Source organism: Pieris napi, chromosome 2, assembly GCF_905475465.1.
Source record: "Pieris napi chromosome 2, ilPieNapi1.2, whole genome shotgun sequence".
NCBI lineage: Eukaryota > Metazoa > Arthropoda > Insecta > Lepidoptera > Pieridae > Pieris > Pieris napi.
Window position 1 is genome coordinate 2,545,800 of NC_062235.1, and position 27,993 is coordinate 2,573,792.

The 27,993-nt window shown below is 35.0% G+C and overlaps 1 protein-coding gene across 1 annotated transcript; it reads left to right on the top strand.

Moving 5' to 3' along the window:
- Nucleotides 1–7,320: 7,320 nt before the first annotated feature.
- LOC125061058 (growth arrest-specific protein 1-like) lies at nucleotides 7,321–27,988 on the top strand. The gene is made up of 3 exons (XM_047666206.1): nucleotides 7,321–7,568; nucleotides 21,123–21,356; nucleotides 25,093–27,988. Exons 2-3 carry the CDS (start codon nucleotides 21,126–21,128, stop codon nucleotides 25,579–25,581), a joined length of 720 nt encoding a protein of 239 aa, XP_047522162.1. The 5' UTR covers nucleotides 7,321–7,568; nucleotides 21,123–21,125; the 3' UTR covers nucleotides 25,582–27,988.
- Nucleotides 27,989–27,993: the final 5 nt, after the last annotated feature.

Below are 27,993 nucleotides of genomic sequence, written 5' to 3' on the forward strand. Positions count from 1 at the left end.
GATTGCAGTCCTGTAACAGTGACACAATCAATCGGACAGGTGTCAGTAAATCTACCCGCTCGCCCAACCTGACAAGCTATGACTACTAGACGTAATGCTACTGTCATACAACTATGACTATCAGAATAAAAAAAAGCGTGTGTCCTTTCGACCACTCATGGACCGGACGGCACCTTTTTCTAATCACTTAACAAACATTACACTCTTTATCTAACAAACATACTCACAGTATCAATTTGGACCGGACGAGTGTGTCCTTTCGACCAGCCACTCGTGCATGGACCGGACGACACTGTCCCTTCGACCAATTAACACCTAAGATTGGACCGGACGGGTGTGTCCTTTCGACCAGCCACTCGTGCATGGACCGGACGACACTGTCCCTTCGACCAATTAACACTTAAGATTGGACCGGACGGGTGTGTCCTTTCGACCAGCCACACGTGCATGGACCGGACGACACTGTCCCTTCGACCAATGAACACTTAAGATTGGACCGGATGAATGTGTCCCTTCGACCAGCCGCTATCAGCTGCGTGGCCCGGACGACATTATCCTTTCGACCAATGAACACTTACGGTTGGACCGGATGAATGTGTCCCTTCGACCAGCCGCTATCAGCTGCGTGGCCCGGACGACATTATCCTTTCGACCAACGAACACTTAAGGTTGGACCGGATGAATGTGTCCCTACGACCAGCCGCTATCAGCTGCATGGCCCGGACGACATTATCCTTTCGACCACCTTCACACACACACACACACCACGTTATTCAATGACTCATCTCACTAATCGTGCCAACATAGTTAAGTAAACTTCAGCGCTTACAGATTACACATACCTATAAGTTACGGACTGTCTTGCTCTGAATGAAGAGATTGTGAATTCGGACCTCATGCTCAAAGATTTCGCGATCTGAAATGTTACTTAGGGTATCAGACTCCGCTGTAAGCGTGTCTGATCCTGCGGACAGTATCGGAGCCTGCAGTCAATATATATCACAAACATTCGGTCTGTCGAGGTGACTATTATCGAGTTCAACATCGTTCGGCGCCGTCATGGCCTCTTCTTCAGTCATCAAACTAGTAGATATTTCAACTAACCCGTCATGACCCCGAGGTACTGGACGCAAGTTCTCGTGCGCGTATTTGAAAGTACGATGTGAACCGGTTATGTTTTTTAACTCGTAACGGTCATTATCTAATACTGCGATTATTACATAAGGACCCCTAAACTTCCTATCAAACTTGGTTTGGTTGCGTTCACAACTTTTGACGCATCTTGCCTAGCTGACTCTACGTCAATTCGCTATTCTTGTTCTGAATCTGGACTTGAACACCTAATTCTCGACATACCTAGAGATTGAGAACGGATACCGAACATGAGTTCAGTTGGCGTAAATTTGGTGACTGTAGACCTAGTACTATTAAGCGCTAATTGCACATTACCTAACTTGTCACGCCACGCTTTATTGGGATCGTTTTCGATAATCGTTAGCAAACTTTTCAAAGTGCGCATCACACGCTCGACTTGCCCGTTTGCCTTGCTGGAGCCAGTTGCTATAAAATGCAGCTTAATGTTATGTTCTGAACAAAAGTTCTTGAAATCCTGGCTAACGTAACACCTGCCTTGATCAGCTATTATGCGCTTAGGTGCTCCAAAAAGGCAAACGGCACTTTTAACGGCTTGAACCGCACTAGCTGCGTCTAATGATGAGGTGTGCTCTAATAATACGTATTTAGTGAACGCATCAATAATTACTGAACAATATTCCTTACGGTCACTTTTTCCACTTAGTTTGCCGGTGAAGTCTATATGAATCGTGTGCCACGGTACCGGAGCTTTTGGAATAGAATGTAGCTGCACAGGCTGAGCACCTGAGGGACTTTTTGATGCCTTGCAGACAATGCAAGAGTCAATAAATTTTCTAACGCACTTGGACATCTGAGGGAACCAGTACTGTTCGTACAGTTTGTCCAGTGTTTTGTCACCACCCAGATGTTGTAACTCGTTATGAACGTGATTAATCAAAGTCCATATTAGGGAGCGAGGGACGACTGGCAGCCATGATATAATCTTGTTTCTTACAACCTTCCTATAAAGAATGCCATTCCTAACGTCATATGTCTGACCAACCGTTTCAGCAAAATCGTTATTATTGTGCTTGTTGATCAAGTCTTGGACCTCTGCATCACGTTTCTGTTCTACAGAAAGCCAACCCTGATGTAATTCTACAAAATTTACTATCTGAATTGTAAGTTTTGAAGAGACTTGTGACTCGGAAATTAAGCTATTGGGGTCCGGCAGGGGATTTCTAGAAAGGTAATCCGCGTGTTCCATGCCACGACCTTCGCGATATATGATATCGAAATCGTAGGCTTGTAAAAATGCCCACCAGCGATGAACACGTGGGGTTAGGTCAGTTTTAGATTTCGATGCTTTTAATGAGTTACAGTCCGTGAAAACCTTGAAACGTCGGCCGTATAAATAGTGCCGGAAGTGTTCTACCGCTCGTACGACTGCCAGCATTTCCAGTTCGTATGAGTGGTAGCGGGACTCTACTTCAGAGGTTCGTCGGCTAAAGTATTCTACAACATGGGGCAGGTCTTTCTTTTTCTGTATTAAGATCGCCCCATATCCCTCCGAGCTAGCGTCGCAATGCAATTCAACGGGTAAGTCCGGGTTAAAGATCATCAGAACTGGTTCGGAGGTAAGCATCTGTATAATAGTATTACAGATATGGGCGTCGTTGAACACTTTTATGGGGTAGACCCCTATCAATCAATTTCTAACTCTCCTGTGTTCACGCGTTTACGGGGAACACTATACGAAACTGTTAGCATATTTGTCCAATAGTCTAATAAGGGCATCTCTATCATCAGCTGCCAAATCCGTATCTATCCGAGTAAAGTATGGCTGGGTAACAATCGCCTCACAAATATTAACTTCAAATTATCATTATTAATTTTGACGCTCACACCGTTTTCTAAAATGTCCCTACCTATTATAACAGGGTCCGTAAGACATGAGTCTGGTACTACATGAAATGTCAAGAGTTTTAAAAAAATTTCAAAATTAACCTCACTCGAAATCTGTGACGTAGATTTTATTTCATCACCACCAATGCCCGCAAGATACACAAGATCATTGCGCACAGTACTTGGGAACTTAGTATAATAGCTCTCTTTTATCAACGAGCAAGACGATCCGCTATCAAACAAAAAGAAAGGAGACTGACTCACCAGATGACATCCTCAAGGTGCCCCTCGACAGCCACTGTTCGCAGATATTGACCTATTACCTTGCAGTAGATCCACCACCTTTTTCCTTTTCTTTACAAATTGTTGCTATGTGTCCAACTTGACCGCATATATAACAGGTTACGGTAGAAGTTTTCTCGGGGGCACGTGTTGCAGTTGACGGATCTTCCTGCTTAGTCATCCAAGAAGAATCTTCTCGAAGACGCTTGCCGGTGTCCGAGGATTCCACAAAAATGATATTTACCAGGAAATCTTGCGTCCACAATTCTAGGTCGCTTGAAATCAGGCTCTTGGATTTCAGTAACACCCGATCTTCGCTTTAGGGAAATGCCTCTTAAGATTCTAAACAACTGAGGTTTAATAGTGACAGTATATGCGTTTAGCTCACGGCATATCAAATCATCCTTCTGACATAAGACCGATATGACGTATCCAATTATAAAATCTTGACATTCGGGTTTTAGGTATAGTTTCGATCATATTCCATAAGCGCAGGCCACTCTGCTGCAGTTTCTTTTGTTCCAATTTGAAAACGCAATATTTCATCAAAGAAGTCTTGAAATAATTTTGGTTTACAAAATCTAGCCATTAAACTTTGTTTTACATTCTCCCATGTCTGCTCATACAAATTTAACTTGCTCAAGAAAGCTGCGCGCCCTTTCAGTACACTGCTAAGAGCTAGAGAAATCTACGCCCTCTAAATGTTTAGTCAGTACTTTAAGCTCTGTAATTAAGACCAACCTTCTATATCCGCGTCTGCGTCTACCGGATTAAACTCTACAAATTTCACTGAAATATACTGGGCGTTAGCAGTTGCCACCGGTGGTTGCGTTGTCGCTAACATCCGAGTAAGTAAAATTTCCATATTACGTAACAACTTCAAGGCGCTATTTTAGTCAGGTGGTTGTTTTTGCACGGTCAGTAGCGCATGGGATCCCACTTCTGATATGGGCGGATGCCCTTCATTATTAGAATCAGCCATATCTTAATAATTTTAATGTTGGTCACCAAACTCAAAATCTATTTACTATTAATTAGGAAATCTCTTAAACAAGCACTTTCAATTAGTTTTGTAACAAAAAGACACCAGATTATTTAGAACAAAAGCGATTCGTCGCAGACGTGGTGCGCTCGCCGTTGACGTTCGAAAAACTCCAAACGATTCAACATGGCCGCGCTGACCATCGATACGACGCTCCGCCAGACTTGACAACCGTCAAATCTCGTTCCAATATTTGCAGTATTTCTTAACATGGCGCTAGGAATGCGCCGTCATATAAAATAAATTAATTTGTGTTCCCAATTATTTAACAAAATCTGCTATAATATATATAGGATACAACAGCACCTAGGATTATACACATTTTTCATGTAACTATATTATGATCTGGCAGTCCTGCCTGTTTATTTTAATCATCATCTAAGTACCCACTAGGAAACATTAGTAAATCCCGTGTTCTGTGTTCTAAAATATGTAGAGGATTTATGTTGATAAAAGGCCAAGTTAAAAGCATTTAATAAAATTACTGAAATGTACTGGTCATTTCTATTTTAATTATAGCATTATTAACACTGTAACAGGAGGCAAACGGGCTGAAGGCGCTCTTGATGTTAAGTGATAGCGCCGCCCATGGACACTTACATTGCCAGAAAGTATGCAAGTGCGTTGCCGGCCTTTTAAGGAAATGCTTCAGTTCGAAAATTCGGAAAGGATCGGAAATAGCCGTCATGCGCCATTTAGGCGGAGAGGGCCAGGGAGGTCGACCCCGCAGCCCATCCGCGTTGCCGTAGGAGACCACAGCGTCGCCGTTGCAACGTGCAACCCCGTGTGTAATCCTGGGCACGCAGTCGCTTCAGCAGGGGAACAGGGGTTCATGCGTCCAAAAGAAGGGATGTGGACACATGCCTGCAAGCATTGTACCCGGCCTCCCCCAGCTTTATAAAGCAGGGCGAATTGGCCAATGTGAAAGGCCCTTGCTGTGCCAAGGTCCATTCTACATCATTCGTGGCCGTAGAGGACCGTGACTTTAACAGCTGATCGCGTGGCTGGATGCGGACAAGGCTACGCTGTTACCGTGTCCTGCCTCGGGCGATTGCTGGTGGCACCGTGGGGTTTTAGTAGGTTTGCACAGCAGCGAGTCCCACTTAGCCCTTCACCATCAGGCAACCGTGCCGCAGGAGGGTATGCGTAACCCATTTCCCCACGAAAAAAAATTACGGGGCTGAGCCAATCGGCATGGTGGGCGTTAAAATTGCCAAATATCACGATTTCAGAAAAAATATAAACTTTTAATTCTAACAGTTTTAATGAAGAATCAATATGTTTATTGTTGAAGTATATTGTCGTCAACATAACAAAAAAGGTAATTCAGGACTGCTACTTGCCTCAAGACTAGCATTCAGAGTGACGCATTATACGCAATATAATAATAGAAACATTTTTTTGCAAACTAATAGAATATATTATATTGTATGTATTAATAATGTTTAAATAGTTAAATTAACATTAATTCATCTATGTAAACGTTTTAGACGGACAGATTAATTTTTGCATTTTATTATTCTCCCTGTCTCACATTTTACGAATTGATTATATATTTTGTATTTGTTGATATTATCTGTTATGATATAAGTTACCTACTGAAAATTTGCAGATTTTAACTACGAGTAGATTTTTGTAAATTCTATCTAAAGAGAAGTAAGCCTAAACGTTCATTAGCAGTATGATCAATTTAATAAACATAATAATATATTTATTAGAACGTATGGGTACTAATAAATATATAAACTGGTTTATGGGTAAAAGTTGCTCATATTTAAGTAGACAATTAAATAATCAACTGAGTTATTATATACATATTAAACACCTATTAAGTTATAATTATACAATATACATATAAATGTAGGTACTCATTTCATTATTGTATAGGTAAAAATGCATTCCACATAAAAACCATCTTCTGTAAATATCAAAATTACTTCAAAATAAAATCTTCCGTCATATTTCATGGAGAATTAAAAATATCCACCGAACCCGGTGTTTATGAGGCGATACCGTAATGAAACCGTGCTTCAATATTCAAGCTTCGTCGTAACAACTCAATCAACGCAATTTTAAAATAAACGTTTTTTATACAATACACTTCTCGCACGCACACAGATGTAAACGAACAAAAAATACGATCCGGCCGCGCCGAAGGCCTCAATAATGACTTTCTCGAGAACTTGTTACAACTCTCCGTGGATGTGACAGTGCAGTTATGAACCTTATAATAACGGACATAGTTAATGTAAATAATTATTATGAAAAAAATAGGTGACATATTTCTAAACTAAAACACAACAAATATCGAATAAGTTCGCTGTCTTATTACATATTAGTTACTAGAATTGATTTTAGCCTAGACCATCAATCTTCGTCCGATCCGTACATAGTCGAAGACAATCTCGTGGCACGAGGACCGGTCGCGTCGCTCTAATAAAAGTAAATAAAAACAAGACAAGTCTATTTCGTATAGAACTGCGTAGATGAGAATGCACAGAGCCAGCGTAGCATTTTTAGGTCAAAATAAAATGTACATGTGACAGAAAAGATTATAAAGCTAGCTTGGTGGGTGTAACCTTTACTTTTTTATGGCAATAGTTTTAACTTTATTTGATAAAAATTGTATTTCAACTAAGATATAAGTTTATATTGATAATTGAGAGTAAAATTGCCTTTTGTTTGCGCAAGCAAGTACTTAACATTATTTTACTCAAATATACTTATAGACAGCAAGCGTTAAAAAAATATTTAATTAAAATCATTTGTTTTAAAAATATGAAGCACTTTAATTTACTCACAAACATCATGTACCTTACATTTATTAACTAAACATTATCTCAAATAAAGTTAGAAGACAGACTGCAATTTTTTGAGTTTATTTAAGTAATAATCACTTACTCACAAACTATCCTTTGTAGCATTATAAAAAAAGGTACGTATATCTCTGTATAACAGTCGTCTATGTTTAGCTCCACAGAGAGCCGAAGCAGGGTAGGGAAGGGAAGACATTGGGGCTGTCATCTGTCCGTAGAGTCGCTACACAACTTAATCGAAGGCGCGCGCGCCGGTACGCAACACGTTTCGCGTTCACACAACTCAAAACGCTCGTTATCACAGTGATATCAATTAAACCCACCTAAAACACACTTATTGTACACAGTGAAATATTTCGTGGTATTTATAGTGATATATATGTGGGAGAAAAGTTGACACAAATCCGTGCCACGAGCCATGTGACTGCAACGAAAGCGGATAAATAAAAGTACGTATTTCTCTCATTTTAACTTTATTGTGATAATATAAATAGATCGACGTTGTACGAGAAAGTTTGATTACAAATATCGATGTTAAGAGATAGAACGTTGTTTTAAGTACATTTTATGTTAGAATTACTTGATATTTTAATGTTAAAACCTAGTTGAAATGAAAATTCATCCATAATATTTTAAAGTAAAAGACGCATTTTTGGAACACACTCCTATATAATTTAAAATTGATAAACGTCGATGAATATATATTTTTATTGAAATACTCGTTGACAAATATAAACTCAATTCACTACATTATTTACGTAAGTTTATTTAAGTAAAATAGTGTTTAGTTCTCGTTTAAACCAAGGGCAATTTTAACAGGTAAAATTCAATATTTATGAAATAGTTTCTTTAAAAATTAAATCACTTTTTAATAGGCTGCGTTTATCAAGCCAAAAAGTTTTAGCTTGAAAGTGGAAACACCGCAATGCATCAGTTAGTTATATAATTTGAATAAATAAAACAGTAAGTTAAGTTTAAAATTAAATATTTAAGCTGTATGTTTGCAAGTATTTACACGAATGATTTGATTATCTTATCTTCGTATTGTTTACCTTTTCCCGTGTCCTTAGCTGTATTTCAAGACGTGAGCAGAAATAATGTGATTATGATGACGTAAATTATGCGCAATGAATATAATCTTGATAAAGTTTTTAACTAATTAAGCTCATTTACCTTAACGACAATTTGACATAGTAAAAGTGAGGTCTTTGCATGAAATCTTTGCATTTCACAAATAAATAGGATTATTAAAAACAAAGTCTCTTATTAAAATAACAGATTATCCAGTAGTGTAAATAATAAGACAGTTTGCGTCAAGAAGAAACAAATTTTTCAAATTGTTTCCAGCCAGCATTCTTGGTGGAACATTTTTTTTTATTTCACGCTGTTATTTATAAGTCTGAAAACGCAAATAATTACGACGCTGCCCCTTTAAGGTATGCTATGTTGGTATCCTATTTGGATCATCAATGTACGTAGTGGCCATAAACAGTATTCAACGGCACCCGCTGATTTATGGCGGCGTGTTTCTCATAATAATGTTGTTACTTCTACCTGGACTTACAATACACAGAAGTAAAGGCTTGTATAGAGGCTATATGGGGTTGTCAGTATCGTTTAATATAGTAATGTAAAATTATTTTTAACAAAATACAGAACTATAATTCATGTGATGCCAACGCAATGGCGGGATTTTTAAATATCGTAATGGTTCTATTTTTAAATGCAAATTATATATTGCAAGAAAAAAAGCTGAATTATTTATGGTTAACGTCTGACCTGGCAGGCAATAAAATTTCTAAAATGGGTTCGAAATTTAAAAGATAAAGTGATTGACAGTATTTTAACGAGGGAAACGGAATTTGAGTTACAAATTAGTTAAAGTTACTATACATATTAGAATAGGCTTAAAACAAGTAACAACACATTGAAAGCAATATGTAAATACCGCAGTAAAGACAAATAATGTTAACATTTGAATAATCGAACGTCGACCGAAACTAAATTTGCGAAGCACTACTAAGCGGAAAATTATTCAAATAGCCGTTCGAATTCTAAGAAATGCTTTGGTTTAAAAATGACCTAGTCCTAATCTTAAACGTGTCTGTGTAAGTCTAGTCTAATGCACGTTTAGTAATCCAATAGGCTGCATCCCATGTGTGTAATCTCTGTTTGCTCAATTAACTGTGGTTTAGTGTCCTCAACAATATTAAATTACATGACACATCTTGCCTACTCAGCTATTTTGTACATATTTATTTCGTAATCCAACAGCTAACAAACATTTATTAAAAAAACAATTATATAATTGAAAATAGCAAACCATTTCTTAAAAGGCTGGCAACGCACTTGCGAGCCTCCTGGCATAAAATAGGGTTCAAATATTTACAGAAGGAAAAAAACAATAAAAATTATTGAATACATTTAAACTAAGTGATACCTATTTGGCTGTGTTCTGTTATGGTGTAAAAGTAAGAGGATGTACTTGAGGGTGTGTGTGTGGGGTGTGCTCATGATGCAGGAGATATCATGCATGATCTTACGGATTTTTCATAAATTGTGTGTTATTATCAGATTTAGTCCGAGTTTCGGACCTAGCGCAACAGTTTGGAAAGAAATGAGTCTTTATACCCTTTGATGTTGTTTACCTCTTAAGCCAGACGAGTGACAGCTTGCAAAGGCAAAAATTTAACAAATGAAATCCTAAACTATAAATATACAACGGATAAAAAAAATTTCTTTAGAGTCTGACGCTTAGACGTTTAGGAATGCTAATAATATCACGTATCTTAACAGTTTTTGTATTTGGTACTACGACCGTTGGTATAAATTAATCCAATTTATGAGGTGTCACGAGAAACCAAGCGATTGTACGTTTTACGGCCAATTTGACTGGGCTCAACCGAATCTGATTGTGTTATATTTGGCCTGTTTTGGCTTAAGTCACGCTTGTGTGACCCCTTTTCCTGTTTACTGTTTTTGGTTATTCATGCTTTGCATTTTATCAATAATTCTAATTTCGCTAAACTAGACTAGTGTATTCATTTAACTTATTGATCTGATTGTCGTCTGATATATCTTAATATATATATTTCTTGTGTGCGTGTGTATGTGACTGAACTCCTCCTAAACGACTGGACCAATTTTGATGAAATTTTTTGTGTGTCTTCAAGGGGATCTGGGAATGGTTTAGATTCACAAATCAGCCCGCCAGATGTTAAGGGTAGTCCACCCCTAAATTTTTATTTTTATTTTTTAGACAAAATTTTTAATTTCAATTTTTTTATGATACAGCATTAAAAAATACATACAACCCCTAATTTTCACCCCTCTATGATCAACCCCTATTTTTTTATTATAAATGATATACATGGCAAAACGACGTTTGCCGGATCAGCTAGTGTATTATATATTATACTAGCAGACCGGCCAAGCGTTGCTGTGGCTAAGGTTTTAGTTATATTACATAGTAGTAACGTATTCAAGGGAAACGGTAGGAGAACACCAGTCATGGGGACCACCATGCTTTTTTGGTGGTAATGCCATTAAATTGTAGCTTATTTGAAACGTTGGTACTTTCAACACAGCGCCATCTGTTAGAATTATTGTAACTATCAAATAATAAACAAATATTTTGCAATAAAATAATAATTCGGGTATAAATTGAGATGTACGCTTACCTATCTTTTAAGTTAGATCAAACTACACACGGTGTGCAAATTTGATTGAAATCGGTTTGGTAGTTTAGGAGTCCATAGCGGACAAACAACGTGACACGTAATTTATATATATTAAGATTAGACATAGACGTAACATTTATTACTAACAAAAACATACACACATAAACACACATGACAACAATGATCAAAGAAAAAAAGTATAATGAGAGATAGTAAAAAAACAATCTCTTTTCCCTTTCGGTTTGTTTCAAGTGTGTAATGCTTGTGTGCTGTGGTTGTAATTGGCCCTGGCTCAGCATTATGCTGAGGAGCAGAATGTTCCACAGCGCTGGTCATTCTGCCAGAGACCACAGCAGCTAGTTTCCGCCTCAGTCGCAATATTATATTTTGTTTAACAATGTAATCTGTTTTTACTTTCTATATTGTCTAAGTGTTTTCTTTTATAATGTGTATGTGTAACATTACCTATAAATAAATGAACCATAGCATAACAAAAGAATTATAGAAAGACACGAAAGAAAAATATAGCGTTCTATATTCTAAAAATAATATTAAGATATCTGTGGAATTGAGTTCTTTACATTCCCATGTTCTGAAGAAATTTGTTTGATGACAATGAAATCGATAATTTAGCATTCAGTGCAATTTAATTGCTACTAAATGTCCCAAGATGTTTCCTTTAGTGGCGCAGCGATCTAAATGATACCTTTGCAAATTTTTCACTATCTTGCAAATTCCATTTCGCAAAAGTACATCTCCACGCCGCGCCATCTACCTATCAGTACCACTAATATTATTCATTTTAAATTAATTAAATGATTATAAAGGTTACTTTTGACTGGACTATATAATATATGTAAGAAATGGCCACAGATTACTATTATTTATTATTATTCTGTCAAACTTTTTTTTAACGTTTTCAATAATTTTGGTTAGTAATTGTGATTAACGGGTAGAAACATTTGGACCAGATATTGAAATTATTATTAAGAACAATGCGTTACTCTAGAAAAAGTATCGAAGCTATTTCTTGGTAATATTAAAATGACCCTTGCAGCTGACTACCTACCACATGTGTTAAGGCAACCTTTGATTTATCTTCTTTTTTACATCGATTTCATCTAGCGAATCGGTTTACAGATGTCATCTTTAACAAAAAAGAATTTTACGGTTTTTATGTTTAGGGTTTTATCTATAGGGTATATGAAACAAAATGTTTTTATCCATAGTACATTATTAAGCCATTAAATTTTGGTTTTGGGCATTTAATGATTTTCGCCAGACTTCAGTTTTTATTGCTTTGATGTTATTTTTTGATGATAAACAAACACAAGACATCATATCTCTAAAAATAAAAATGAATCGTATGTTGCTGAGCGCAAAACTTGAAGACGTTTGGATCAATTTGAGTATTTTATAAATATATTACTTGAACTCTTGAAAATTAGAAAAATATTTAATAAAATCTTTAAGTAGTTATCGTTATTGTAGAATGATAACCTCGTATGTCAAAAAACCATTTATTATTTTATTCTTAGACTCTTATGTCATTTTACTGGTGAACTAATGAGGTAAGGAAATATTTATGTTATTAATAAATAAATCCTTTTACGCATCCAAAACTATGGACACATAATAATATTTTAACGAACATTGACGAAATGAAACATTTTTTTCGTTTCCTGAAATGTTTGGTTCTCTTGACATACGAGGCTATCATTCTACAGCGACGTTACGATTTTATTCCGGACAAGCGAAAAGTCTATGGGGTAGCATAGCAAAATGTTCTATATGTTGGTATGTAGGTACTAAAATGCAGGCTAAGTAAAAAAATCATAGTAAGGCGAAAGGGGCAGCTAGTGCTTAAACACTTACGTAAGAAAGTATCACAAAACAACTCAAAATTGCAAAGGATAAGAATAGGCGATCTTACAAAACAGAAAAACGTATTCTTCCATACAACCCAGACATTTAAAATAATAATATATTATACATAAATTAAAACTAGATTTTATATTAAATTGCATGCATAGGGTATAAATATATATATTAAATATCCACGTTATGTAAGTTACAATTATTCTTTAGGCATTAGCGTGTCCTTAATGTTATGAAGGGACTACCTGCGCCCCTCGTATGTTTGCTGTTATAATACTGTTTAAACATTGATTTAGCTACTGTGGGTTATAAACATACATTTTGTTACTTATCTGTGGTTGCTGCATAGTCTGGACCAATTATAAAAGATAATGAAAGCTTAAGATTCAATATTAAAGAAAGTACTAGATTGAAATGAGTTTGATTTTTTAAATATTTTTTGGTGATTGCTTAATATATTAAAAATAAAATAAAAGTACAGAAACACCAAAAAAACACTAACGGGTTTAACCTTGGTACCTGAAGGGCTACATCACAGTATAAATTTTAAATTCCTTACAAAAGTACATAAAAAATAAATAAATGTAACTACACTTTTTCAATTAAAGTACTAATTTGTCTCAACAACGTAAACACAATTTGACAAAGGCACGAAAAAGTGTTTTGTTTTTATTCACAACTTAGTACGCTTTTAAAATATGTAAAAAATAATTAATACCCGCCTTTTACTTATTAAAAAAAAAACATTTTCGTCTCTTTTTGTCAAGTTTTGCTTTGTTGAAGCAAATTAGTTGCGTTAGTTAGATTTATTACAAATACAGGAAATGGGATATTTTACCTCTTTAGTTTATGAGGAATAAAAAATTTATAATTTGGTGTAGCCCTTCAGGCACCAAGGTTAAACCCCAAATTATTTTTGGTGTTTCTGTACTTTTTATTTATATATAATATAAGTAATAACAAAAAACCACATACCAAAGCACAATGTGAAATAATAAGCGTAACCCAGAGAGCCATGGAAAGAAATATAATAAAGAAAAGAAGAATTGACAAAATAAGTAACAAGAATTTAAGAGATAAAACACGGTTTTCTGACGTTACATATAAAACAAAAGAACTAAAATAGAATTGTAACACTATGGCAAACAAGAGGCCATAATAGAAACAGAGGTAGGAATTTTAAAAGATGGGCCGATGAAATCATGGAAATGGCTGGAAAGACTAAGACCTGGCCGAGATTGGTATACAATAAGGAAAAATGGAGGAGAATGGGGGAGGCCTTTGTCCGTAGGCACACAGAATCAGTTATCGTAGATTAAGAAAAACAATAGTTATAATGTATATATTTTGTATTTCTGATATATAAGGCTATTAGTAAATAAATAATAACAAGAAAATACAAAAACAAATCAAACACATTACAATGTATTAAAGTTTCATTTATATGTGAATCAAATCTACAAAATTCTAAATGACTATATACACACTAACATTATATTCACTAAAATAAATCAAATTCAGAAGCGCACTTCACGACGCCCTCACAATCTTATTGTACCGAAGTTTAGAACCAATAACGGTACAAAAACATTGAGCGTTGGGGGAGTGCTGCGGTATAATAGACTTCCACAAAATATAAAAAGTGCAGACAGCCTGGCAATATTTAAATTAAGACTAAAAGACCATCTTTTGAGTGATCCCAGTTACCTGCGTAAATGAAAGTCCACCCAAGTTATACTTCGATAATTGATCCTTGAAGCTCTTCAATGACCCACGACGTGATAAATTGTATCTTTAGTATATAAGTTCTATATTGTCTGTTATGAGAATAAATAAATGTCTTTAAACCTAATCAAACACAGCGATAAGAGTAATAAAAGGAGCCTGGGAAAGACCCGTATGATCTGCGTAAGAGGATTTTTAAGAACGTCTCGAGTGCATTTGCGAAACAATGATAATGGATATCATGGTAGATATTTCCAGCTTGAGTATCAATGTTTTATAGCAAATGCAAAAGATTTTTGGAAATCAAGTTATTAAAGACCTGTGTATTTATTTAATTTGAAGAATAGGGGGCAAACAGGCAGGCTTACCTGATGTTAAGTGATATCATGGACACTTGCTAGAAGGCTCGCAAGTCCGTTGCCGGCCTTTATAGAATTGGTACGCTCTTTTCTTGAAGGAACCTAAGTGCAATTGGTAGCTTTTAAAAATTCAATGTTACTCAGAGAAAATGTCGCGTTCCAAGGATTCATAAATTTTTGATAAACAGTAGTTTTACAGTTTCATTGGTAACGTACAAAAATTCATCATATTTATAAGTATAAATAGGATTATAATATAATAAATAATGCAAAAAATGAAAAATGCTTTCAAAAAATGTATTTTTCTCGGAATTGTTTTTTGTAAGATTCGAATCCAGTACTATGACATATCGAGCTAAAATGGATCATTTTTTACAGATATGCATTAAATGCTATGTATGTAATAAAAGGGGTCTATAAGGTATCCAGTTTCTCGTTCCCTGAAGTGATCTCTGATACGATATATTCTTCGAATTTTACTGATAAAATAGCCTTGTGCTATTTCAAACTAAAATCTATATTATAAAGCTATTTGTTTGATTGAACGAACTGTCTTGGACTATTTGTTTGAATTTGCGTGTCGTAAAGCCCACTTATCGAGGGGACACAATGTATGCCAACGAATTAATTTGGGGGGGCTTATATTTTCTATATAAATTCGACTGTAGCCTTTTATTTATAAAAAGTAAGCCTTTTACTAAAGGTAACCGTATCTTTTTGTGAGTACCTAGTTCTCGAACAGTAAGTACAGTAGTGTTTCAATGAGTTGTATTAGATGCCAAAGTAATACGTGAAATCCAACTAAAATTCAAATTTTAATGCAACTAGCTTTAAATATATACTCTTTCGATGTCACTATGTTTTGTTTAATATTTCACTTATATATCCAAATTTAATAGTCGATGTGTCTAAAAGTTATTAGTATAGAAATTATGATCACGTGATTGAATTGAAATGTCAATGCATTTATTTAATTTCATTAAACGTTATTCTCATTTTCAGTATTATGTTTGGTATAAATTAATCGATAACAAACAAAAGCAATAGCTACGTTTTGGTATTCTTCTTTACAGTATTACTGAAGGTTGTGCCCTAACCGATACGTCGACTTGCTGCCTTCACACATCTCTATCCTCGGTTTGTCTCGGGGTATTAGGGTGTTGTTTTAATTTGGTCATACCAACGGAGAGGCGATCGTCCCCGACTTTTCCTGCCATCACTCCTCCATACCATTACAAGTTTGTCGAGATGATTGGTTATCTCCTGGTATATGGCCAAAGTAGCTAAACCGTTTGTAAATAATAGTTACCAGTGTTGTGTTGAGAAGGGACTTCTTGGTTCTTTTTGCAGTCCATGGTATTCGCGACATTCTCCTCAACTTGTAGGTATAGGTACTACAGGGTGTCACAAAAGGAAGTTCATATAGAGTTGATCGCTTAAAAAAAAGTTAGTCGTGTATAAAAAAGTGTTTAGTCATTATCAAAGTACACATTTTGGGAATTAATTTCTTAAAAATAAAACCATCCAAATGTAGACCCTCGAGTTCGGGGCACTCATAAAATCAAACAATAAAATAACTTATGACGGCTCGACAGGTGGACTCAGTGATGGCTGCCATTTCGTGACAGATATTTTCTTTCAAATGCGCCAGAGAAGTCGACTTATTGGCGTAGACTTTAGATTTAAGATAACCCCATAAGAGAACAAACATAGGGGTTAAATCAGGACTGCGTGGAGGCCAATTTATGTCACCTCTCCTGGAGATCAATTTACCTGAGAAAATTTCACGAACTTGTGGCAGAGACGTACCTATTGGACGTGTGTGACGTTGCTTCGTCCTGCTGGAACTGCATTTGAAGTTTTGAAGTTCAGGCATCAAGAAGTCGTCTAACATTTTCACATGACCCTAAATAAATAAATGTAAACTTTCTTTTTAAAACACTTTAGCTAAAAAAATCAAAAATGGTTATTGGTTTTTTGTAAGTTACACTTAGCAAAAACATTTGCACTTTTCAAAACTCTTTAATTTGTGTTATGTCTATTTGTTCTGATTCAACAACTGTTGCACGATAAGCTGATAAGACTACTTGTAAATTACAAATGACATACTGACCTGAATTAACACTTATGAATCGATAAACAATAAACAAAGATCATAGGATCCTGGTGAAGTCTTATTGTCACAGAAATATATAAACTTATTTATATAAAAAAAGATTTCATATTCTGTCGAATATACTTTTAAGATCAATCTTGAACCTAGTTGTAATACCTGTAACGATACGTTGTATATAAATCATCTTCACTTATAAAATAAATCAGTGGAGCGATTTAGAAATCTGAGACCAAGACCTAAAAAGGTTGTATTTTTAGGTCATGGCCTCAGATTTCTGAATCTGTTTCACGATCATTTTTCAATATAATAGCCAAGTAGGGGATCAGCCTCCAGTGCCTGACACACGCCGTCGACTGTTTGGGTCTAAGACATGTCGGTTTCCTCACAATGTTTAGCTTCACCGTTCGAGCAAATGTTAAATGCGCACATAGAAAGAAAGTCCATTGGTGCACAGCCGGGGATCGAACCTACGACTTCAGGTATGAGAGTCGCACGCTGAAGTCACTAGGCCAACACTGCTCTCATCTTTACTAATAGTTAAATTAAATAACATTATTAATGTTCGAAAACTAAAAACTCTTGAGCAACTCAATGTTTGTAATTACATTAAACCACAAGTTGTTACGATAACTCCTATCAGCACCGATAAATAATTACACAATTTAACTAAAATGTATATTTTCTTCAATAAAATTTACAGATTTTTAAAGACAATTGCCGGTTAAAAACTTTTCAAATGTCACATTTTTTTCTCAATAATCTACCTAATAAACCACACGAAACCTCAAAACATTTTTATTTATTAATTAATTAGTTACTTCAAAAGTGCTGGAAAGTCAAATTTTCTTTAAATCAAGAATATATTTAAACCTTTCAGATAAAAAAGTTTTTAAACACAGATTTTTGTATCGTTGAAAAAAGCAGCAAGGTGAAAAAGTCAATAAAATATTATACACCAGCTTTCCTGTACCTTATTTGGACAGGGCTATTAATTAAACATAAAATGTTTGGTATGTAATTCTATAATTTTTAACCATAGAGTGTAAAATAGAAACCCGATACACATCTTATAAGGTGTCAAACAGGTTCCGAAGATTTATGAGAATTAAAATGTCTAGTTTATGAAAACGTGGAAAGTATTTAACGCTCCAAATTGTTAAATCAAACACGAAAACGTCGCATTATTTATTTTTGTGAGCAATTACCAGCGCTTTTCACACTCGTATGATAATTGCTGGTCTACGTTCTCGTGAAGAAATGTCACAGATTCGTTGAATAGTTGAGATTTTTTCAAAAGAGATTTTACACGAGTTCACATTCTACTTTAAAGAGTGGGTTTTCCACTTTTCTAAACGGGTTTTTTTTAAATGAGAGTCTGTTAGTCTGTGGAAAAAGGCGCGATTTTTGGCTTGTCATTTGAATTTTTACAAGAAGATTTTTTAATTTTAATTAGGAATTAGATTAATTGTTTTGAAGAACTTTTATGAAATAACAAACTCTAAATGTGTTGCTGAAATATTTATAGAATTATTCTAACCTTAAGTTTTTGAACAAAACATCTTAAATTTAATAATTAAATAAAAACTATATGTTGACATGTAAACTAATGAAAAATGAATCATTTACCTATTATTTCTTACATCTATCGGTCTGTAGTGAGTACAGTAGAAATATTAAACATTCCCTTTACATCGCCGCCATATAGGTAAAAAAGTTCGCTCCAAGTTTGGGAGCTGAATAGAGACACTAATGTCAATTCTACATTCGTGCCTCACGACATCACTTCTCCGAAATGTTGACGTTAGATTTTATCGACAAAAGATTAGTTCTTGGTTCGTTTGAAATAGTTGCGAGTCACGGAACTTAACTGGCAACAAAAAAGCTTTATTAAAATACGATTTAATTAACAAACAAGGCTGGGCACGTACGATCTTTGCTGTGTCGAATGTATTCTTATTAAATTCTGTGTGAGGATATTTTTTCTGTGAAACGTTATCAATTGTTATTGTAATGTTACACTTGCAGTGCGGGTGTTGGGACATCTTAAGTTGTCACTTTGTTTTCTTTTACCAGCCTCTTCACCGAACGACGACCTTATTTTTTTATCCGACCATCTTTATTATAGGGCTGTGAGTTTAACTTTAAAGACTAATTACAACAACAACTTTTGTTTCTCCATATATGCTAAATGCTAATTACGTCACAAAAAAGAAAAAAAATTAAGGGACGTGGACGGTCTTTTTGCTTAAAGCAGTTTTAGAAACTATATTAACTATGTAATAAAGGGATTATAATATTCTATATTTGGTCTACTAATACTTCTATTTTAAAATTGTACGTTTTATTAATTGGCAACCCTAACATGTTACAGTAAATGTGTAAGCTAGTAGCCAGTGGAGATACGTGACGCGTTTGTTTGTTTACTGACCGTGCTTCCGAGAACACGGTATCAAGAGGATTACCTCAAGCCGATGCACTCTACTGTTGCAACAGGGATTTGTGTGGAATAAAACGCTGTTGATAACGCTACTTTTAAGATGTTGTACTGAAGGAGCAAACATTAATTAGGAATTCTGCACCTTGAGCGCGTATTACGGTAGCACGTTCCGAAATAAGTAAACTTTTCAATAAACGTAAGCGTTTATCCTCTCATCCCTGAGGACGTAGGTTCGATCCCCGGCTGTGCACCAATGGAGTTCCTATGTGCGCATTTAACATTCGCTCGAACGGTGAAGGAACATCGTGAGGAAACCGTCATGCTTTAAACGCTAATAGTCGGTAGCGTGTGTCAGGCACAGAATGATCACATATTAGAAAAACATAACCACGACACAGATACAGAAATTTATAAACCTATAACGGTTGTAGCGCCAGTGATTTTTTAAGCTATTTGATATCAATTCAATTTATTTGACTCGGTATCAAAGTTCTGGTTTTACGCTATGTATTTACACTATAATTACATTCTTAAATCCGGTAGTATAAAACTCCAATTAATGATATAGTTTAAAAATGATGCTTTATTATTAAATAAAAGTAGGTTAATTAATCTATAACCTTTATTTATCGTGGTTGTACTTTATATAAAATTTATACTGTATATTAGCTGATCCGGCAAACGTCGTTTTGCCATGTAATATCATTTATAATAAAAAATAGGGGTTGATCGTAGAGGGGTAAAAATTAGGGGCTGTATGTATTTTTTAATGCTGTATCATAAAAAATTAAAAAATAAAATTTATCTAAAAATTAAAAAACTTGGCTTAACATTTAGGGGGATGAAAAATAGATGTTGTCCGATTCTCAGACATACCCAATATGCAGCCGTTTTGGAGGAGTTTAACCACAAACACCGCGACACGAGAATTTTATATATTAAATAAAAGTATAAAGAACTGGTATTAGACAATCTTAAAAACATGCTGGTTAAAACTCTAGTTAAACGTAAATTAATCAATAAAGCCTTTCATAAATTTGACGATTATTTAAATAATCCTAATCATTGGTATTGATTTGCTCCAGTTCAAACAATTTGTATGACTCAAGACTTAGCGATTAAAAAGAGTTGCGGAGAGTTTCTTGCCAGTTCTTGCCCGCTCTACGCCCTTGACTTGCGAACCGTAAATTTAGAATCAATTTAACATCTTTTCTGTTGACGTTCATAAGTGTACTTGGTTACCTATAATATTTCATACACACTTATTGATATTTAAAAAAAGGGTGCGTGTACTTAATTATGTACGCGCGTAAGAAGTTATACTTCTTTGGCATTATTAAAAATAGTTTTTGATTGCATGCAAATAATTAATTACAATTAAATAATCAAAGACTGCAAAAGGAGTCATTATAGTCAATAAAGTTCAGTTTACATTTGAAAAATTAAATAAATAAATATTTATTATTATTCTCTTACATTAAGTGTAACATAAATTCTATTATTATTCGAATGTTGTTTTTAAATTATGTCCAATGTCGTAGCATCCGTGGGCAACATCATTCTGTTAATTTTGTGTCACGGTGCGCGCGCATCGTGAAATTTCACTCTCATCAATTTTTCATAACGCGCCTAAAGAAGTATAACTGAAAAAATATAAAAAGAATAATAGTGTACGGTCTAATCTATTGTAGATATATTCGACGTTTATTTTAACTGTAGGTTGACAATTTGAAGCGTAATTTTTTTTCTTATCGTGTATCGTATACGCACTTCGATAATTTGTATTAATATTTGATGTGTCTTTTCAGGTAATGTGGTTGGGGGCGGTAGTGGTCTCCCTGTGGGTGGCGCTCAGCACTGCGACGCTGTGCGAAGAGGCGCGTATGCGCTGCGCTTACCGCAGTGGGTGTGGTGCAGCTCTCAACAACTACATGATGCTGTGCAGCGACGTGCTCGCCCAGCCCTCTGACCACTGTCCCAAGGAGTGCGAGCATGCCCTCATAGCCCTAACGTCTACTGAAGAGGGAAAGGAATTAATGAATGTGAGTAAAATATTTTTTTGGAATAAACGTCTATATTTTTAGTTTGGTCTGGATATCCATAGTTGCTCCCGTCATTCTTTGAAATCATTTTTTTTTTATAATTTAATATATTTGTTTTTTTTTATCTATTCGGGTATGTATTGTAAAATATATATATATTGCCTATAAGTGCCTATAAGTGCTTGTCAATTTAAATCTTCGTATTTTATATTTCTTGTACGGTGTACCAATGTATGAATTTTGTGAGTGAAACTTTAAAACTATTTGAGTGGGTGCATAGGAATATGTATGATGAAAATTTATTCGCACAACACTTTCAAAGTAATAACAGATTGAGAGCGTTTGTATTGCATGAATTTGTTGAAGAAATAAATCATGTACTTGAGAGGTCGTCACACATCAATAAGTTTTCATCACTGTTCGTTTATGGCGTCTACCCAATTGAGAGACGTCCAGTTACATTTGACCTATCCCACAATTTTATTGACTTCGTCTCTAGAGCAGTGTTGGCCTAGTGGCTTCAGCGTGAGACTCTCATCCCTGAGGTCGTAGGTTCGATCCCTGGCTGTACACCAATGGACTTTCTTTGCGCATTTAACATTCGCTTGAACGGTGAAGTAAAACAGTGAGGAAACCGGCTTGCCTTAGACCCAAAAAGGCGATGGCTTGTGTCAGGCACAGGAGGCTGATCACCTACTTGCCTATTATTTTGACAAATGATCACGAAATAGATACAGAAATCTGCGACCCTAAAAAGTTGTAGCGAATTTTTAAAATTTTATTTCTTGAAAGATTTTTACTTAAATTACACATTGCAAATAGTAGTTAAAAACAATATCCTTTTGTTGTCTCTAGTTTTACGGTACCATCGATTACCGCAGTATACAGAAGCCAGAAATTATGAAAGATCGTCCAAAAATGGTGTTGTTTGGTACAGACGGGCAGCAATAAAATCTAATTTAGATGTCAGATTTATCCGACACGATGCAGCGCCAGGGGTCGCGGTTGACGACCTCGTACACGTTTTTTTACATAGTTAAATTACACTAAAACTTGGGTAATTATTTTTTCTTATGCCCCTAAGAGAAGTAAAAGCTTAAAAGCTGTGACTGCCACTGTATGTTGTGTTTAGAAACATTCATTTAATTTAATTTTCTTATATAATATATTTCTTATATAATAGTAATAAATTATTACTTATAATAATAATAGCTCATAGTCCCTATCATTTTGTCCTCCATTAGAATAATCCCAAAACAGTTCAAATTCTATTCAATTCTTATTCATCTTATTGATGTTTGATTTATATTATTCTTCAGTTATATTAAATAACTCGAAAATGTCTACCACATAAATGAAAAAACTTTGTTCATTTGGCTTAGGCCCAGGTAGATCACGATCCTGAACAAAAGTAGACGGTTACCAAACATAATAATAATATATTTATTACATTAAAACAAATTTAAAAAGTGGCAGTGTATCTTTAATGCAGCATTTCCTCGCTGTATTGCGATACTTAAATATATAACCTTTCAAATATTAATTTATAATTACGATATATTTTACTGATTAAATATAAGCAGCCTGCTTTTTACTTGATAATTATCGTTTATAATTAGTTTTGTGTTACACCTTGCGTGTAGTAAAATAAACGTGACAAGATAATTACAGAAATTATAATTAGCATATTAGATATGCTGTGCCGGAACTAGTAAATTTTTTAATTATGTCGTGTAACGGTTGAGGTACTGTGTGGTTGGGCAATGTGTATCGAAAGGCAGGGCAAGCCGAGCAGCCTTGAGATTGACGTCTTGATCGCGACCTACCGCAGCGCGCGCGCAGGTGTTGTTCTATCACAAAAAACAGCGTAAGACGGAGGCTCTTTATTCAACCGTTTCCTACATATCGACATTTAATTAAACCTTACTGTCCTGGTATAATTCATAATACTGAAGCCCGTTTATTTTCATTCTTTTGATGTCATCAAAATAGTCACGGGTCCTCAATGGATCCAAATAGCTCGGTATAGAGAAAGATGGCAACCCTTGGAGGCGGCCTTTACCAGAGTTCCTGATACATTTTAACTTTAAAACATATTTACTAACACATAGGATAAGGGGGCGTCCATAAATTACGTGAGGTGTTTAAGGGGGGGAGGGGGTCGAGTCAAATCTCATTTAATCTTACGTTGGAGAGAGGGGGGGTCTCGGCAAATATCACGCAATTTTTTTCTGATTGAAAAAAATAATTAGGAAAACGGTTGACCCTAAAAGCCATCTCTGCCACTTCCCGCTAACTCCATACCTAAACGCTCAACATTTCACTTATTTTGTTTTAGTCGTAAATAAAAGCACGAAGCAATTTTTTTTCTTTTTCAACGCGTTTACGTAAGAAACCCACATTTTGAAAAATCTCACGTGAGATTGGGGGTTGGGGGAGTGGGTTGAATAAAATCTCACGACATCTCACCAGGGAGGGAGTCACAGAAAATTTAAAAAAACACCTCAAGTAATTTATGGACGACCCCTAACTAGATGAGTGTATTTTAGTGTGATTAGTGTATTTAAATTTGTTATATCTTCCTACTCCCTTTTGTAATTGATCGGAATCCCTTCATGGGTAAAAGCCTCCTCCAGCTGTTTCCAAATATGTATATCCATGGCTTTCTTCATTCGCCTCCAGATAACGCTTTAATATCTTTTATTCATATTTTAGGGCGCCTCTTCTCTTTTATCCCCTTGGATTCCATATAAAAAATAAATAAATCAGTGGCGCCAACAAACACACTCTCCAACAACAACAACCTCTTTAGGTCTGGGCCTCAGATTTCTGAATCTGTTTCATGATCATTTTTCAATCTAATAGGCAAGTAGGTGATCCACAAATATACAAAACAAAGAAAACTGGAATTAAACCTTAAACAAACGACAATTGATACTTTATTTTTTTTTAATTGTAAAGAAGAAACTAAATTGTTACTGCTCAAACAAAGTCAAAGTCTCCCCTCTTCTTCAAATTCCTCACATACTCTTTGGTAAGGTGGAAAATATGAACAATCAAATGATTATCATTTAAATATCAAAATCATTTATTCGTATAGGTAACACAATGTACACTTATGAAAGTCAAAACAGAAATATACATTAAATTTTTTACATTTACTGCCAGTTCTCAAATCAAGAGCGTAGAACGGAAGAGAAGAACTGGCAATAAACTCTCCACCACTCTTTTTAATCGCCAAGTTTTTAGTTTTACACAATGTTTGTGAGGATCTGCAACCATTACAGCATGTTCCACATGACATCTTAAGTAATAAATAGTTAATTTCAAACATCTTCAACACACCTGAAATATTGGCGAATTACGCAGATAATTCGTATTCGTATGGAATAATTGTGAATATCTTATCTTTGAGAAATAAACGACAGCAAACTTAAAAAACTGAAAATATCTAGATGTGATTCAAATGAGTCATTGGTGCTTATTGCATAGTTCAACAACCGATAATCTAAGTTGAACGAATGCTAATGCGTTTACGTATAGATAAAATGCTAATATTATGATGTAATGAGATTTATGCAATCCAAATTATATACCTCGAAATATGGAAACGGGATTTTATTAACGATCTACCAACACAGTTTTATGAATATTTACACTGGCTTCCCATTTATGATTTCCCTAAACTTAGATTTTTACGTCTTCATGTGTTGTAATAAATTTATTTTTGTTACAGTGCCAGTGTGAAGATGAATACTGCGTGGACGCGAAACAGAAGATCTATGTGTGTCGGGCGCAGGTTTTGAAGGGAGCTGCTGACGCTACCGCCTCCTGCCGCTTATCGCAGCTCATCTGCCAGGCTGATTCACAGTGTGGCACGGCATTAGTTTATTACAACGACAATTGTCGCTCAGTTTACCGCGGAAGGAAATGCTCTAAGAAGTGCCTTAACTCAATTGAGATTTTAAGGAAACAAGAGAAGGCCGCCGCATTAACAGCATGCAGGTGCGACGGTAATGAAGATTATGATTGTCCGAGGATGCAAAGTAATCTAGCGAAGTTATGCTTTCACAAACATTTGAAAAACCACACGAGGAGCCACGAAAGAGGGTATGAGAGACACCGGAAAACGCAGCACCATGAAGCGTCTGCAGCGAACAAATGTATTATATCTGTGATTATAATTTCTTTATGCCTTCTCTTTAGCTTGAAGTTCAAATCGTGACGGTGTTTTACCTCATAGGAGCAAAGATGTTAGTAAACAAATACGTCAATGTATATAAGTTTGTACAAATAGTATTAAGGTCGCAAGGTTGCGTGTGTGTGTGCGGATTACTTTAAGTTGTCGTTTATTTGAGTGTACTTGCAGTTAATATAGATATTCGAATAAGACTTATACGCTTTCGCCGCCCACGGGGGCGTGCGCGGGCGTCGCTATAAATACGGCGGCGCCGGTGGTCCGGTGACAAATGCTAGGGTGTATCGTCCCGACGCCAAAACTACGCCGATTGATCTAACGGTTGTCTTAACTTGTCAAGTAATAATGAACGCGCACATTTAACATATCAAAAATTTGTTTCACTCGTATAAATGACAGCGAGCGAGAGGTTAAAGGAAGTGGGTGTTTCCAGTGTCTCTGTGTGTACGCTAATCGCCTTTGAGTCGGAAGTGTTATGCGGGACGCAGAGAACGTGGCGTTGTCGAAAGAGCTCTTTTTTTAAAGTCAACTTCCTTTGACTCCTGTCATCCGTTCGTTTTAATGACCAAACTGAATACATGAATCATTATCCAGAATATATAAACCAATTAACCATGATCTTGTGTCGGGCTCAGAAAAAGTTGCATAAGTTTAACCAAAATTGATGTTCCGACAACATTAATTCCTTATTTGAATTTAGTGTAATTTCACTGTCCCCAATTGAACGTTTCCAAGTATGAAATTTCTTCGAAGTGAGTGACAGCGTGGTTTCTTCATAAGTCTCGGACCTTGTAATGAAGATATTGGAACCGGTTCGGGGCCCCACGGTCCCACGTGCGATGCTCCGATTGTTGCCGCGTAAAATGATACCAAACATACATTTTTAATAACGTAAAGATTTATTAAAAATATTTCAATTTTGTTTATAAGAAAAAGGCTGAGATTATTCAAAGAAAACGATTCAAAACCAGGCTTAATATAAGAATTTAAACATTGCTTATTCATTACATATACAGTAACTTCGAAATGGTTTCAAAAAAGATAAAAATAAATACAAATCCAAATCGCTAAACAGAGGTGCTGAATTTCGTAAGAATTTCGAAAATTTACAGTAGGTACATAACTTGCCCTCTGATACCATTCAAATTCAGGATTAAGAATATAGTCTCTGTACTAGAAACATATAAAATTCCTTTACATTTTAGTATTCATGCCAACAGAATGTAGTTTACTAATGCTCCAACTGAACACGCTATTGCATTATGCAGTGCGTGGTATCCTAGGAATATGAATGAACTTCCAACTTGGCGATGACATTCATTGCTCACACGATATTTATTATACATTTTTCCTACATTCATTATATCAGCGCAGCGACTTTATTAAATTATGTACATATATCAGTAAAATTATATATATGTGAAAAAGTATAATATTAAGTGCATTTATATAAAAAATGCGACATTTTTGGACTTTCTACAACCAAATTGTACTTCTGAAAGCATCCCATTCGTGGAATTTTTTTTTATAAAATCCTCTTCATTAATTCTCCAGTGAGGAGGCACTGGTGGATATGGTTAAGAATTCTTTTGTCGTACTTAAAATTATCCAGGCGCTTTTGGGTAACATACATAAATTATTTCGATGTATTAGAAACTTCTTCTTAGACCAGCTAAACATGTTTTTATTATATAAAATGCCTTTTTCTAATTAGCGAGCGAATATGTTACGAATATTGTGATGTGTGTTTAGAATATGTATTAATATTTTTAAAAGTATATTATCACGAATTGTTTTTATAATATAATGTACAATTTTAATAAAATCTAGTATAAATGGGATTGAGTGTTGTTTGTAATTTTATATTATATTGTAATTTATTTAAGCACGAACATTTAAAAGATATCTTTGATCACCACCCGTTTAATGACAAATATTTTGGATTAATGAGAAATCTGTTACGATTTCTGCTTTAAAGCAAGGTTTTAAATTGTAGATTTAATATTTTATTGCAGGATTGTGATGGAATTATCATTAAGCGAGTACTACATGTAAACGAATACTTTTTTAACGGAAATATAATGTTTTTGTTAGTCTCGTTTACTAGGTAACGTTAACTCGTCAACTTTGATTTATATTATCTTAAACGTGTTTTAATCTGGCATTTCTTTTAATTAATAATTTTAAGGTCTTAGTTAGGGAAACTTTATTAACCACAGTTTACCAAAGTGAGATTACTAGATTTAGCAAAAAACTGTAAATATCAATTGTAAACAATTTTTAATATTGATTATCGTACAAAGTATTTTAGAATATAGATATTTATTAATTTACTTTAAGTATGCTTTTAAGTATTTGTTGCATTGTTTCGTTTTTTAACAATTAAGGATTTCAGTTGTATTTATCAAAAATTCAATAAAATTTCTGTTTTCTATATCT